The 16,467-nt window shown below is 32.7% G+C and overlaps 1 protein-coding gene across 3 annotated transcripts; it reads left to right on the forward strand.

Moving 5' to 3' along the window:
• Nucleotides 1-49: 49 nt before the first annotated feature.
• LOC139518785 (2-iminobutanoate/2-iminopropanoate deaminase-like) lies at nucleotides 50-16,160 on the forward strand. 3 transcript variants are annotated; one of them, XM_071310344.1, is made up of 6 exons: nucleotides 50-210; nucleotides 4,295-4,400; nucleotides 8,250-8,304; nucleotides 8,480-8,548; nucleotides 13,975-14,030; nucleotides 16,062-16,160. In XM_071310344.1, exons 1-6 carry the CDS (start codon nucleotides 146-148, stop codon nucleotides 16,131-16,133), a joined length of 423 nt encoding a protein of 140 aa, XP_071166445.1. In that variant the 5' UTR covers nucleotides 50-145; the 3' UTR covers nucleotides 16,134-16,160. The 3 variants fall into 3 exon arrangements, with proteins under 3 accessions (XP_071166445.1, XP_071166454.1, XP_071166460.1); XM_071310353.1 differs by lacking the exons at nucleotides 50-210; nucleotides 4,295-4,400 and adding an exon at nucleotides 4,475-4,615; XM_071310359.1 differs by lacking the exons at nucleotides 50-210; nucleotides 4,295-4,400 and adding an exon at nucleotides 4,632-4,691.
• Nucleotides 16,161-16,467: the final 307 nt, after the last annotated feature.

Genomic DNA, 16,467 nt, shown 5'->3' on the forward strand with positions numbered 1-16,467 from the left:
ACCAAATGTAAACATGTGGCATGAACTTAAATAAATAACAGATCAATGCTCAGGATCGCGCTTCATAAGAACCGTTTTATTCCTGGATTACCTCCCATATGACAAGGACAAACAATTAAACTGAGCTGACCAAACACATTGAAATATGGCAGGAATTGTAAGAAAGATAATAAAGACAGTAAAGGCTCCAGCTGCTATTGGACCATACAGGTGATTCTCTTTGCTGAATATTTGAAAAACCTCAATGTGCACCTTTGGTCACCTGAGGCTGAGCAATTTTACTTATTAACCTTTATACTTTTATTAAATATTATAATTTGCTGTTTTCACAAGTTACTCTGATAACATTGTTGGTCTGAGTATCCTTGTTATTAAGTTACTGAATTCCAGGTGGAAGTTTAACTTAAAAGTAAACACATTCTTGTTAATAGATATATCATATAGGAAGATGTGGTGTGAGTGCCAATGAGACAACTCTCCATCCACATAACAATTTAAAAAGTAAACCATTATAGGTTAAAGTACGGCCTTCAACACGGAGCCTTGGCTCACACCGAACAACAAGCTATAAAGGGCCCCAAAATGGATGAAATTTGAAAAAAATAGGCAGGTCAGGAGTTTTGAGTAAAGAAAATGGCAGGATGAGACACTTGCAAAAGAAAAAAAGTCAGGACAACAATTTAGGTAAAAAAAAAGGCAGGTTCGAACAGAGTGAAAAATAAAAAGGCAGGACAGAGATTAAAGCTAAAAAAAATGCAGGACATAATTTTTCATCCTAGCCAACCCCCCACCCCCACCATAAAAATAAAATGGTAGCTCCCTAAAAGCCAATGATTGAATACAAACCCTTTAGTCCTGTAATCTTTTTTTTAATTTTTTTTTTTCTACATTATTTGGTCTGTAATCATGGTAATCAATGATTCATAGGAGTCCATTTCATCTAGTGATGCTGTAAAGTAAGTGGTCTCAGAGTCTTTAAAAAGTGACCGAGTCGTGGTATAATATCAACTGATCAAATTAAGATTTAACCTCAAACTAATTTGCAACAGAAAATGTTTTAGTTCTAATCTATAGCATTATGCCCTTAATATACACAGAAAAAAAGTCCCATTAAATCTAACTTGAGGGGGGAAAAAAATAAGCATTTTTAATTTTCTATGGAAATTAACATTGGAAGGGGAGATAACTCAACAAACATGAGTCTTTTTTGGTCAGTTTTTGGTTGCTTTTCCTGAAATTTATGTAAAGTATGATACATTGATGGGGTTATAAGTTTGTATTTGACTAAATCATATAATCCTCTGCTCATGAGATGTACAAAAGCGAAGTGTTATGGGTAGTTCAATTTTTTTTGAGCATTTTTCATTAAAGAAATCGCAAATTTGAAGCTTTGTGACCATTTTAAAAATATAATGTGAAAATTTGGTATTGTTTATATCTATATATTATATTTTTTCAGTATTTTACTTTTCTAAAGAGACTTTAAACCACAAAAAGAAGAATACATGCTTAATTATTTTTATTAAAATTGAGATTCTTTATCTTGACAGGTTGAAAAATTTAATTAATAGTCCATAATATGAACTACGAAATCTAGATTATAGCTTGATAAAAGATATTAAAACCTCTTTGGAGTTGTTTTTTATACTCTAAAGACCGCTAAAAAATCAAGAATCAATGCATTCTGATGAATAGAAGCGGTAAAGTTATAATTTTGTATCAATTTTTATTGATATTGGATTATTTCTGCCTGTTTTGCAATAGTTACATGTATCTCCCTTTTCAATGCAAATCTCCAAATGACAAATTTTAAATGGTGATTTTTTTAGTCCTCCTCAAGTAAGATTAAATGGGACTTATTTCAGTGTATTTTTGTGGTATAATGCTAAAGATTAAACTTAAAAATCATCTGTTGCAATTACTTTCAGGTCAGGGTCAAATTTATGCTATCTAGATTGACTGGACTATATATGACATGAAAATGTTTGACAATTTGCCTATTTTATTTTGTGTTAAAAGAGATTTATGTATTAAGTTTTTAATTTGCATTATCTCCCTTATTCATTATGTTATTAGATAAACTAGAAATTAGAATTACTAAATATAAAGGATTAAGTTCAAGAATCAGGGTTAAATGTGTTCGAATTAGCCTTAAGTTTGTGATGTTTTTTTAAGCCAGCCAAAATACTACAAATTTCACATAGATGTAGTTGTGATATTACTATTTACATGAAATACTTTCATCATAATCAGTATACATTTATTGTGTTGCAATGTTAGATTTGGTCAAATCTTAGATAAATCTTAATATTTTTTTGCATTTATACACTTTGGGCACCACCCATGATCCAGAACTTTTCTATGTCTAGGTAACCAATCTCATCATTAGCAAATTTTGGTTACAGAATATTATAGATTCTAGGTTGTGGCCATAGGTTTCCTCAAGCTTTTTAAGTCTGAAAAAATGCACAAAACCATAGCTTTTTGACATTATATCTAAAAGGTGATGATTTTGAAGCCAAGAATATACTCTTATGAAGAGATTTGTTCTAACATGGAAGTCAAGGAAGCCAGGCTTTTTTTAAAGATAGATCCATTTAAGAACCAAATTATGGCCACTTTAAAAAAATACTTTCAAGTTGAAAATCATGGCCATTATTGACCGAAAGTGAACCTTCTTGTCCTTTTATCTATATGAAAACCATACTTAATGATAACTTTGATGTATTGGTTCGATCAAGAGCTGCAAATATATGATAAAAGGGAATTACAATGAGTCCTATTAGGTTTCTTTGATCCACAATAATCGTTCTTAGACGGCTAGGTTATAGCGATAATAAGATATACATTTGTACATGACATAATATGGAATCAAACTAACCTAGAACAATGTGATTGGACATGATTGCTATCTTTTTATATATATCACCAGTGGTGGATCCAGAAATTTTCATAAGTGGGGGCCCACTGACTGACCTAAGAGGGGGCCCACTCCAGTCACGCTTCAGTGATTCCTATATAAGCAACCAAATTTTTTCCCAAAAAGGGGGGGCCCTAAACCCGCCTCTGATCACGTTAATAATATATTGTCGACCATATGCAGTCTTCTTAGAACATATCAATTGTTCAGTAGATGGAGTGTAGACAAAAATGCACAAGAAATACTGATACATATATTATTGAGCCCATGCATTGTAAATTGATTATTATAGACTTTTTTTAAATTGGATATAAGTTTTTATTTGTTAAAAATCAAATGGCAGAATTTGAGTCATATCAGTGAACAGGAATCTGATAGCCCCTTTATAGGTGCTTAATCAAAATTCTCAAGACTTAAATTATATAAGAGTTTAAAAGAGGATAGAAAGATACCAGAGGGACAGTCAACCTCATAGATTGAAAATAAAATGACAACGCCATGGCTAAAAATAAAATGACAATGCCATGGCTAAAAATAAAAGGACAAACAGACAAATAATAGTACAGAAGACACAACAAAGCAAACTGAAGACTAAGCAACACGAACCCCACCAAAAACTGGGGTCATCTCAGGTACTCCAGTAGGGTAAGCAGATCCTGCTCCACATGTGGCACCCATAGTGTTGCTTATGTTATTACAAATCTGTTAAATAGTCTAAATCGGTAAGAAGTCACATTCATGAAAAGGGAGGGGTATTGTCATTACAACATAAGGAACATATTCGATATCATCTGTGAAAAGGTTATTCCATAATGGTCAACCAACTCTTGATGGCATCTGTAAAATTTACGAAGGGATGATTTCAACTTCACCATTTGGAACACTTGGTTTAACTAATAGCTTCCTTGTGAGCAGCAATCCTCTTTCAAGGAAATCATGATAGGAAATACAAGCCACTAAACAGAGTATATATCTCTCAATTGATAAGATATTCCCTGGGCCAGGGAATATCATATCAATTTGGAGATATATACTCTGTATGCAGGCGCTGCTGGAATGTTAATACATAGGAATGGAATGTTCACAATTGGGAAGTTGGGAAGCTGAAATGATCTCTTTTTTCATGAGAAATTAGTTTATACACAGAGGCATGAAACACAAATATATAATTTTGGGCTTGTTCTCATTTTGAAAAGGGAATGGATTCATTCCTTTATTCAAAGAAAAAAAACTCTTTTTACTTTCTGTTCTTTGTAGTGAAATTCTTACAATTAATTTGTATAAAAAAAATATATTTTAATTAGAACTTTCTCAGTGCATAATACTGTTCTGATGCATACTATTTTATTTTGAAATATCTTTTATTGTTTAAAGTCAGGCTGTGCTGGTTGAAAATACTATGTACCTCTCTGGGCAAATAGGAATGGATCCTTCTACTGGTAACCTTGTATCCGGTGGTGTTGTGCCAGAGACAGAACAGGTATGTATATGATCCCTTCTACTGGTAACCTTGTATCTGGTGGTGTTGTGTCTGAGACAGAACAGGTATGTACATGTATAAACATGGTCCCTTTTACTGGTAACCTTGTATCTGATGGTGTTGTGCCAGAGACAGAACAGGTATGTACATGTATGAACATGATCATTTCTACTGATAACCTTGTATCTTGTGGTGTTGTGCCAGAGACAGAACAGGTATGTGTAAAGCAAGAACATGGTCCCTTCTACTGGTAACCTTGTATCTGGTGGTGTTGTACCAGAGACAGAACAGGTATGTGTAAAGCAAGAACATGGTCCCTTCTACCAAGGATTTGTATAGTATACAAATCCTTGCTTCTACTGGTAACCTTGTATCAGTGTTGTTGTACCAGAGACAGAACAGGCGGACATAAGGTTACCAGTAGAAGGATCCATGTACATACCTGTTCTGTCTCTGGTACAACACCACCAGACACAAGGTTACCAGTAGAAGGAACCATGTTCTTGCTTTACACATACTAGCCATTGCTAGCTGTTCTGTCTCTGGTACAACACCACCAGATACAAGGTTACCAGTAGAAGGGACCATGTCCTTGTGTCCGTCAGATTTGTGCCAGAGACAGAGCAGGTATGTGTAAAGCAAAACTGTATCCTGGTTAAATTTGATCCGGTGGAAAAAATGTCATAGTAATTGTTGTCATTATTTTATCTGGAGGAAAATTTTTTGCTATTATATTTTTTTCCTTTGCCGTGAAATTCTATCTGGGTTGTTAAACTATTGAGTAGTTATTAAAAAAAACTTAATCTTTACAAATACTTTGAAATAATAATAGTGTATTTGAAGTTATGCTTTTAAGTTGGTAAAAAAATGTATTATAATGGGAAATAATTTCACAGATTATAATTGAAAATAATATCCTGAAATATTAAAGTAAATATCATTCTTTTAAAAAGATTTAAAAATTAACATGAAACATATGAAAGAAAACCAGAAGTAATTTAAAAGATCTTAATTGTGAAATAATATCATGATTTATTTAATATATATAAAATAAGGTTAGTGAAATAAGGGTAAAAGTGAGTTGTTTATAGATCATAATTTCACTATGAAAAAGATTCAGGAATTATATAATATTTTAATATCTTTAAAATATAAATTGCTCATAATTACCTCCCTTTCATTGATAAGTAATGGCAAATTTGTTATACCTTTTTGAAACATTTATGATTATGGTCAGGTATATATTGATTGCGAGTAACTTACGTAGTTAATGGAACTCTATTTCACAAGGTTCTGTGAAATATGGAGCGTAAAATATAGACTGGTACTGGACTATTGGTACATATTATCCTCATATGACTGGTAACTTCAGTGTCTGGTTTGAATTTTAAAGGGAACAGTCCTATGAACAAGACAGTTTCAAATTAGTTTAAACGGTTTTATGTAGACATACTGTCAAGCATAGTATGTTTTATTTCATGAAGGTTTTTTCTCGCCTTGCAAAACATAGGGATAACATTCAGTGGTGACAACAGTGTACTGTAACTTACTTGTCTATTTAAAGCTTTATTTTTCAGGAGGTAGAAGACCTGGATGCTTCATACCTGGTATTCTGATTCATTATGTTTCAATTTTTGGAGTTTGGTCTATCATATGACCATTGTCCTTGACCTCATTTTCGTGGTTTAGTAAAAGCTTCCAAAAAAAATTACAAATTTATGCCCTGCTGTTGTGGAGGGGGCATTAAGTTTTACCAATGGTCGTATGTACGTCCGTATGTAGGTCTGTTCCTTCATACATCCCTTAATTGGTTTCCACTCTAAAACTTAAGTTTGCCTCAACCAAATGTTAGGAAACTTATACACAATACTAATTACCATAAAACACAGATCAGGTTTGAATTTTGGTGGTGTCACTTTTGCCTTTCTAGAGTTTTGCTCCTTTACAAATGGATAAATTTCAAAATTTTTTGTTTCCATTCTCTTAAAATGAGTTTGCCTTAATAAAATGTTATGAAACTTATACACAATGCTTATTACCTTAAGACACAGATAAAGTATGAATTTTGGTGGCGTCATTTTTAAGGTTCTAGAGTTATGCTCCTTTACAAATGGAAATATTGCTGAATTTTTCATTTCTGTTCTCTGACTTTAGTTTGCCTCAACCTCATGTTGTGAAACATATACACAATTGCTTATTACATCAAAACACAGATCAAGACCAAATTGTGGTGGGTTCACATTTACCGTTCTAGAGTTATGACCCTCTACAAATGGAAATATTGCTGATTTTTTTTCTCCATATTCTCTAACTTTAGTTTGCCTCAACCAAATGTTATGAAACTTGTGCACAATGCTAATTATCCCAAAATGCAGATCAAGTTCAAAAGTTGGTGGTGTCATTTTTACTGTTCTAGAGTTATGTCCCTTTATAACATTATATGCAAGCAGGGGCATCATCTGTGACCAATGGACACATTCCCCATTTATTTGTAATCAGAAATACTTAGTCAATATTATTTTTTTTTTATTTAGTCTATTTGTCAAATACTGCAGATAAGCAAGAAGTCAATGTATCAGTTTTTGTGTTATGGACATATATCTTAAGTCATAGGTCAATTATATTTGGTGTATGAAATGATTGTAAGGTGTACAGACTTTTTTTTAACTGAATTTTAATGTGTGTATTGTTATGCGTTCACTTTTCTACATTGGTTAGAGGTATAGGGGAGGGTTGAGATCTCATAAACATGTTTAACCCCGCCACATTTTTGCGCCTGTCCCAAGTCGGGAGCCTCTGGCCTTTGTTAGTCTTGTATTATTTTTAATTTTAGTTCGTGTGTACAATTTGGAGTTTAGTATGGCGTCCATTATCACTGAACTAGTACATTTGTATATATATTTGTTTAGGGGCCAGCTGAAGGACGCCTCTAGATGCAGGAATTTCTCGCTGCATTGAAGACCTGTTGGTGACCTTCTGCTGTTGTCTGTTCTATGGTCAGGTTGTTGTCTCTTAGACACATTCCCCATTTCCATTCTCAATTTTATAATAACTGAAATGAAGAAATAGTTTTATTTATAAGGAAAATGAATAAAAGTCAAACAATTTATGCTATGAAATCATATTAAAACAGCAATGCACTGTATTAACATAAATTGTTAAATATTTTAAGCACTAAATATCAAAATGATAACCCTATTTTTTTTAAGTGTTAGGCACAATATATTAAAATGTTAAATACAATATATACAGTTCATTGGTCAATTTTCAATTTGCAATTAGGTCTGTTCCTCAGATATTATAAGTAATAGGCTAACTTTATTTGTGACTGGTATGACTTTAAGGTCATTGACCTTGACCTTATTTACATTGATCATTGGTTCTATTAAAGTTTATGTGATATGGGTAGTGAAACCTCAAACTACTCTTGTTCAACATACATTCTATCATGATAAGTAAAGCAGGTGACATTTTAAACTGTGACTCTTGTTATTTTAAGTTAAATTTTTAAAGCTGATTTGTATAATTGTTATGGGTTTTAATCATTGTTGAAGGCTGTATGGTGACCTATAGTTGCTTTCATCCATTTCATTTTGACTTCGGTGGAGGCTTTTCAAATTGGCAATCATACCACATCTTCCTATATTTAAACTTGTGTGATGAGTACTAAACCCTGGCCATACTTTATGTAATGATATATGAAATGAAAAAAAGTACAGAGGAAAATATGCTAGGATATCAAAGAGACTTAATAAGACACTTAATAAAACTTAATAACAGATATTACAGTTTATAATTAACAGTATTCAAGGGACTACCTAAAAGACTGTTTTATATTGTATATTTTAGGCACTTAGAAATATGGGAGCTGTATTAGGAGCTGCTGGAGCTGATTTTAATAACAGTGAGTATACAGATGTGTTCTGAACAAATAAAAAAAATAAGGTTATAAACTAGTACAAATTTTTTTTTTAATCTTGCTAATAAATGCTATCATAAAAATTATTGAGAAATTCCTGTTGACAATTTCTTATTTCTATTTGATCCAAATCATAAAATCTCTTTATTTTATTTTTTAGTTGTCAAGGCAACAGTCCTATTACAGAATATGAATGATTTTGCAGCAGTCAATGATGTTTATGTAAAATGTAAGTTTAAAATATCTTTAGAATTTAACATCAGTGCTAATAAAACCTACCAAGTTGAAGTCAGAAGTAACTATGGTACTGTTCATGAGTAATAATTAAATTTACTGATAGGAGCTACAGTGAGTTCCATTAGTATATATCATAGGGGTGGGGGGAGGGGTAGGAGGGGTCCTGATCCCGAAATCCTGGGCTTCCAAATTAAAATAGATTAAAATCCTGACATCCCGGAATTCAAGAAAAAAATTCCCTGATCCCGAAAGGGTCAATCCCAAAATCCTGAGCTTAAAAACACCCAATCCTATCCCCCTCATCATATCAGTTTACAGATATAATCTTGCATGAGTACATTAAACAAATAACTTTCCAGTTATGTTACTCACGGAAAAGTAATTAGAATATTTTCGGTATTGACTTTTCAGATGATACTTTCATAGTTTCATGTTAAAGTCATTGTATTTAAGTTAGGAATTGTTTATTAGATTTCTGTTCACACACAAAATAAACTTATTTATTCGTCCAAGCAAATAATGTTGTGTTACCTGTCTCCCTATATATAGCCTGAATTTTCATGTCTATATACCCTAACCCATTTTATAAAAAAAATCTATTTAAGCACTGTTTAATTCCACTTATTACCCTATTATTAAAGAATTAAAATATTTACAAATATGAAATTATTTTACCTAACTTATCTCTTTTTTTCTTCCATTGGACAGGAAACAAGTATACATATATTTTTGGCCTTACATGGAGAGACACATTTGGCCTTACATGGAGAGACACATTTGTGGTTTTAATGTATTCAATAAATAAAAGCCTGTAAATACATATCATCAGAAATAATAGGTGGTATCGTTTTCACTGTAACTTGAGGTATTCTTCTGACCTTATCACTCCATTAAAAGTTAATAGTTTTATGATACTATCACCATAATCGATTACAATTTTAAATTCATCATTTCTATCCTTTGCAATTTAATTTATAGCTCTAACGGTGAACTTAAACTTAGTTTTATGGATTATTCAGTTACAATTAAAGAGAAAAGTTATCTAGTCTTATAGTTATGTTTATTTGAAGGCAATCAAGAGTATAAAATCTGCCGTACGGTGACCTATAGTTGCTAATGTCTGTGTCATTTTGTTTTTTTGTGGATAGTTGTCTCATTGGCAATCATGCCACATCTTCTTTTTTATATTTAATCTTAACTTTTTCCTTGAGAAGAAGTTCTCGTGTAAAAATAAAATAAAATCATTGGTCAACCAATAAGGTATAAGGCAACATTTAGTGCATAAGTTAATTATTTTTAAAACTTAAAATGCCCAACATCCTTCCCAAAAACAACCAGATGCTCCGCAGGGCGTAGCTTTATACGACCGCAGAGGTTGAACCCTGAACGGTTGGGGCAAGTATGGACACAACATTCAAGCTGGATTCAGCTCTAAATTTGGATTGTGATTAAATAGTTGACACAGCATAGGTTTCTGACACAGAATGAACGTGTTCTAATGAACTTAAAATTTTTGTTTTCTCTTAGAGCAATTCACTATGCTGTTGAATATTAATCCTCTCAAAACAAGAATGTGTCCTCAGTACACGAATGCCCCACTCGCACTATCATTTTCCATGTTCAGTGGACCGTGAAATTGGGGTAAAAACTCTAATTTGGCATTAAAATTAGAAAGATCATATCATAGGGGACATGTGTACTAAGTTTGAAGTCGATTGGACTTAAACTTCATCAAAAACTACCTTGACCAAAAACTTTAACCTGAAGCGGGACAGACAGACGGAGGGACGGACGAACGAACGGACAGACGGACGGACGGACGGACGCACAGACCAGAAAACATAATGCCCCTCTACTATCGTAGGTGGGGCATAAAAATGTTTGAAGAAATTTTCTTTTTTATTTATGAAATTTCAAATGAGAAAAATTGAACCCAATTTTTTTAATCACATCCCCCTTTCCCTTATTCCAAAACTAATCTCAATTAAAATTTCTAATGGAGTTTGCAACAATAACTACTCATTTAAATACATCATAAAATATTAAGATGTAAAAAAAACTGCTTGTTATCACTGAATGTTATTTATTATAATTTATCAGTTGGTAGTAAAAAGTGAATATACATTGTATATTGTATATAACAAAGATTTAAGTTGATTCTGGACAAAGAAAGATAACTCCAATTAAAAAAAAATCTTGCTATTGCACAATATTTTGCAATTAGATATTTCTTGCTTACTATTCTGGACAAAGAAAGATAACTCTAATTAAAAAAAAATTTGCTATTTCACAATATTGTGCAATTAGATATTTCTTGCCATTGTGCAATACTGTGCAATTGAAAAGACTTGCTATTGCACAATACTTAATATAATAATTTTAAATCCTGATTTGGACCAACTTGAAAACTGGGCCCATAATAAAAAATCTAAGTACATTTTTGGATTCAGTATATCAAAGAACCCCAAGATTTCAATTTTTAATGAAATCAGACTAAGTTTAATTTTGGACCCTTTGGACTTTAGTGTAGACCAATTTGAAAACAGGACCAAAAATGAAGAATCTACATACACAGTTAGATTTGGTATATCAAAGAACCCCATTTATTCAATTTTTGATGAAATCAAACAAAGTTTAATTTTGGACCCCGATTTGGACCAACTTGAAAACTGGGCCAATAATCAAGAATCTAAGTACATTTTTAGATTCAGCATATCAAAGAACCTAACTGATTCATTTTTTGTCAAAATCAAACTAAGTTTAATTTTGGACCCTTTGGACCTTAATGTAGACCAATTTGAAAACGGGACCAAAAGTTAAGAATCTACATACACAGTCATGACAGTTAGATTCGGCATATCAAAGAACCCCAATTATTCAATTTTGATGAAATCAAACAAAGTTTAATTTTGGACCCTTTGGGCCCCTTATTCTGTTGGGACCAAAACTCCCAAAATCAATACCAACCTTCCTTTTATGGTCATAAACCTTGTGTTTAAATTTCATAGATTTCTATTTACTTATACTAACGTTATGGTGCGAAAACCAAGAAAAAAGCTTATTTGGGTCCCTTTTTGGCCCCTAATTCCTAAACTGTTGGGACCTAAACTCCCAAAATCAATACCAACCTTCCTTTTGTAGTCATTAACATTGTGTTTAAATTTCATTGATTTCTATTTACTTAAACTAAAGTTATTGTGCGAAAACCAAGAATAATGCTTATTTGGGCCCTTTTTTGGCCCCTAATTCCTAAACTGTTGAAACCTAAACTCCCAAAATCAATCCCAACCGTTCTTTTGTAGTCATAAACCTTGTGTCAAAATTTCATAGATTTCTATTTACTTAAACTAAAGTTATAGTGCGAAAACCAAGAAAATGCTTATTTGGGCCCTTTTTGGCCCCTAATTCCTAAAATGTTGGGACCAAAACTCCCAAAATCAATACCAACCTTCCTTTTGTGGTCATAAACCTTGTGTTAAAATTTCATAGATTTCCATTCACTTTTACTAAAGTTAGAGTGCGAAAACTAAAAGTATTCGGACGCCGGACGACGACGACGACGCAGACGCCAACGTGATAGCAATATACGACGAAAAATTTTTCAAATTTTGCGGTCGTATAAAAACAAAAATATTTTTAAAAATGAACAGATTGACAATAAACATTTTTTCAAACTTCAAGCATTAATAAAATATTTTCAAGTGGCTTGGTTTTTTCTAAGTGTGTTTACAGTTAATACACACATGTTTAATATGGCGTTATAAATAATGTAGTATTGTATTTCAAGATTTATTGAAAAGATAATTAGACCATTGAATGTCTGTTTACCTTGATAGATGGTAAGAGATTAAATATGCTACATACATGAATGACAATGTAAAAAGATATTTTATTGACAGTTTAAATACATCACAAACTTACTGTATATGCAGTTATAGTTAAAACCACAAAGGTTTAAATACTGTTATAAATATTTCTTAGTGGGGTACCAATTATCAAGGATGTAGCTGATTGAGTTGTACCTGGAATTAAAGTATTTATCACAATACAAACTATTTGCAGAATTATTTAAAACCATAAAGTCAAATAACTACTTAATTCACTAAAGTTACATTTTTCCTCAATTATTGAAAGTTGAAACTCTAGAAAAAGTTTAAATCCAGTAAATTATTAATTTCAAAATTTTTAAATAATTGTTTATTCAATTCAAAAATATTATGAATTTTTATCTGAAGCTCCAAAAAAAATGTCTTAAAGTTTAAATACATGTACTAGTAAACATAAGTTTGATATGAGTAATACTTGTAATACTCGTTCAGTCTGTCATCTTCCCTCTGCTCATGACAGCTGGCAGGTAATTTCAAGCAGGATAAGTTAATCTTATTAATTTCCAAATCTATTTACATCATCAGTATAAAATAGCAATACAATGTTTGTTTTCCGTAAAACAGTTCATGTCATATGTACATTTTAAAATAACATATTTTATAAATCCTTCCTGCCAGTATTTGTAAGCAAAAGTTCTACAATGCACTGTGAGTGTACTTTTCATTTCACCTCTACAGTGGCGGATCCAGGATGTCCATTTAAGATTCATTTTGTCATTTTGTTTTCGTTGCAAATGATAGGGTTTATCCCACTCAAAAGTGTTTTAATCAATAAGCTCTCCTTAAAGATGTTAATACATTTGTACATGTAAAATTCATATAAACACTTGGGTTTTCCCTTTTGAATGGTTTTACACTAGTAATTTTGGTGCCCTTTATAGCTTGTTGTTCGGTGTGAACCAAGACTCCATGTTGAAGGCCGTACCTTTGGTTTATTTTCTTCAAATTTGCCCAACAAAATAATTTTTTTTCTAATGGCAACTGAATATTTAGATGTATATCAAAAATGTTAACATGCCTAGAACACCATTACATATGTCAGATGAATATGGATAAATGGAGTCCATCAGAGTGTAATAACAGTCATGACAACCTGTTTCTTATTGTTTGTTTTCATAATTTTTAATTGCAATTAATTTCATCATCAGACATCTGTAGAAGTTAACATGGTTTCTGCCATTGTCTTGTCTTGTCTTGTCTTGTATGAATATCCTGCCTTTGAAAGGCACACCTCTGGTTTCAGAGTAGAATGAATAATGGTGTATATAACACCCACAAATGTTTCTCACACTTTTCAAAATCTAAAACAGAACAATTTAGATTTTAAATATTCACGCCTTTGACTGAGTGGTTGCAAGTAACCCTTTCTTTTTATTCGTCGGTAATGTTAATAATAGTGTATTACGTCTAATATGCAACGCAAAGCAAAGTTTTCTACTAATGTACTCTTCAAGATGAAGAAAGTCAGTACATCCGCATTTACATTGACAATTACAGAGCAAGGCATTATCATTTTCTATATTTTTAACAGATTTCCCAAAGAATTACCCAGCTAGAGCAGCGTACCAGGTGGCAGCTTTACCAAAGGTTGGTATAGTTCTTTTGTATTTCTCAGTAGAACAATACACTGAATCTACAAACATACAGTACACATTCAAATTAGTTTTAAAAAGTTCTACTTAGTTTGATATCTATTACCAATGAACTAGTTCACATTTATGTACAGGGGCCAGCTGAAGCACGCATCTGGGGGCAGCATTTTCTCGCTTAGTTGAAGACCCATTGGTGGCCTTTGGCTGTTTTCTGCTCTTTGGTCGGGTTGTTATCTCTTCGACATATTCCCCATTTATATCATTATTTATTTTATATGTCTTTGTTTCTTCATTTTTTTCTTGGAACTATTTTTTTACCTGAACATACATGAAATATTTGCCACTGGACAGAAAGCAACCACCAATCAATATTGTCAATATGTTTTTTTAATATGTATATAATTACACCTCTACCTAATTACACCTCTATCAGTTGTTTTGGTTGATAGTTCTAGTCTCATTGGCAATACAACTACATCCTATTGGGTGCTATACATGTAGATGTGTGTAATTTATTTATGTATCTTTTAATAGTTTTGCTCATTTTTCTTTATTTGTAAAATAATGGTTATTCTGTATTAACTTGATAACTGTAGTTTTGGCATACTTTTGGAGTAATTCTTTAGATTTTAGCACCTCATTATTCTGTACTCATTTTTTGTCCATTATTCTCTATTCTGTAAACCCCATCCCCACCCTCATCTTATTGTCCATTATTCTCTATTCTGTAAACCCCATCCCCACCCTCATCTTATTGTCCATTATTCTCTATTCTGTAAACCCCATCCCCACCCTCATCTTATTGTCCATTATTCTCTATTCTGTAAACCCCATCCACACCCTCATCTTATTGTCCATTATTCTCTATTCTGTAAACCCCATCCACACCCTCATCTTATTGTCCATTATTCTCTATTCTGTAAACCCCATCCCCACCCTCATCTTATTGTCCATTATTCTCTGTTCTGTAAACCCCATCCACACCCTCATCTTATTGTCCATTATTCTCTGTTCTATAAACCCCATCCACAGCCTCATCTTATTGTCCATTATTCTCTATTCTGTAAACCCCATCCCCACCCTCATCTTATTGTCCATTATTCTCTATTCTGTAAACCCCATCAACACCCTCATCTTATTGTCCATTATTCTCTGTTCTGTAAACCCCATCCCCACCCTCATCTTATTGTCCATTATTCTCTATTCTGTAAACCCCATCAACACCCTCATCTTATTGTCCATTATTCTCTATTCTGTAAACCCCATCAACACCCTCATCTTATTGTCCATTATTCTCTATTCTGTAAACCCCATCCCCACCCTCATCTTATTGTCCATTATTCTCTATTCTGTAAACCCCATCCACACCCTCATCTTATTGTCCATTATTCTCTATTCTGTAAACCCCATCCCCACCCTCATCTTATTGTCCATTATTCTCTGTTCTGTAAACCCCATCCCCACCCTCATCTTATTGTCCATTATTCTCTGTTCTGTAAACCCCATCAACACCCTCATCTTATTGTCCATTATTCTCTGTTCTGTAAACCCCATCCCCACCCTCATCTTATTGTCCATTATTCTCTATTCTGTAAACCCCATCAACACCCTCATCTTATTGTCCATTATTCTCTATTCTGTAAACCCCATCCACACCCTCATCTTATTGTCCATTATTCTCTATTCTGTAAACCCCATCCCCACCCTCATCTTATTGTCCATTATTCTCTATTCTGTAAACCCCATCCACACCCTCATCTTATTGTCCATTATTCTCTATTCTGTAAACCCCATCAACACCCTCATCTTATTGTCCATTATTCTCTATTCTGTAAACCCCATCCACACCCTCATCTTATTGTCCATTATTCTCTATTCTGTAAACCCCATCCACACCCTCATCTTATTGTCCATTATTCTCTATTCTGTAAACCCCATCAACCCCCCCCCCCCCCCCCCCCCCCCCCCATCTTATTGTTATAGGTATTATTAATCTGAAGTTTTAATTATTTTTTTTTTATTCCAGGGAGCACAAGTAGAGATTGAAGCAGTTGCCATTCTAGGAGAAATTACTGATGTTGAACATACAGAAAGTTGAGGAATAAAACAAATACATTTATACAAACATTTTTATATTTAATTTATTGGATGAATAATGATAGGTTATGTATCTGTCAATTTAAAATATATATTTCATAAATGGACAGGAAGACAAGAATTGAACAAAAAGGTTATTTGATCTCCCTTCATAGATAATTTATCTGTAATATTTCATAAATGGATAAGTTAGAAAATAATTGAATAAAAAGGTTATGGAGTGATCTCCCTTCAGTGATCAGCAAAACTGATTTCAGGTTTACCTAATGTGTTCAGTATTAGGAAAGGGAGGCTGACATAGTGAGAAATGAAAGCCAGTTCTGCATTGCTGGTGA

This window comes from Mytilus edulis, chromosome 1, assembly GCF_963676685.1.
Source record: "Mytilus edulis chromosome 1, xbMytEdul2.2, whole genome shotgun sequence".
NCBI classification, from domain to species: Eukaryota; Metazoa; Mollusca; class Bivalvia; order Mytilida; family Mytilidae; genus Mytilus; species Mytilus edulis.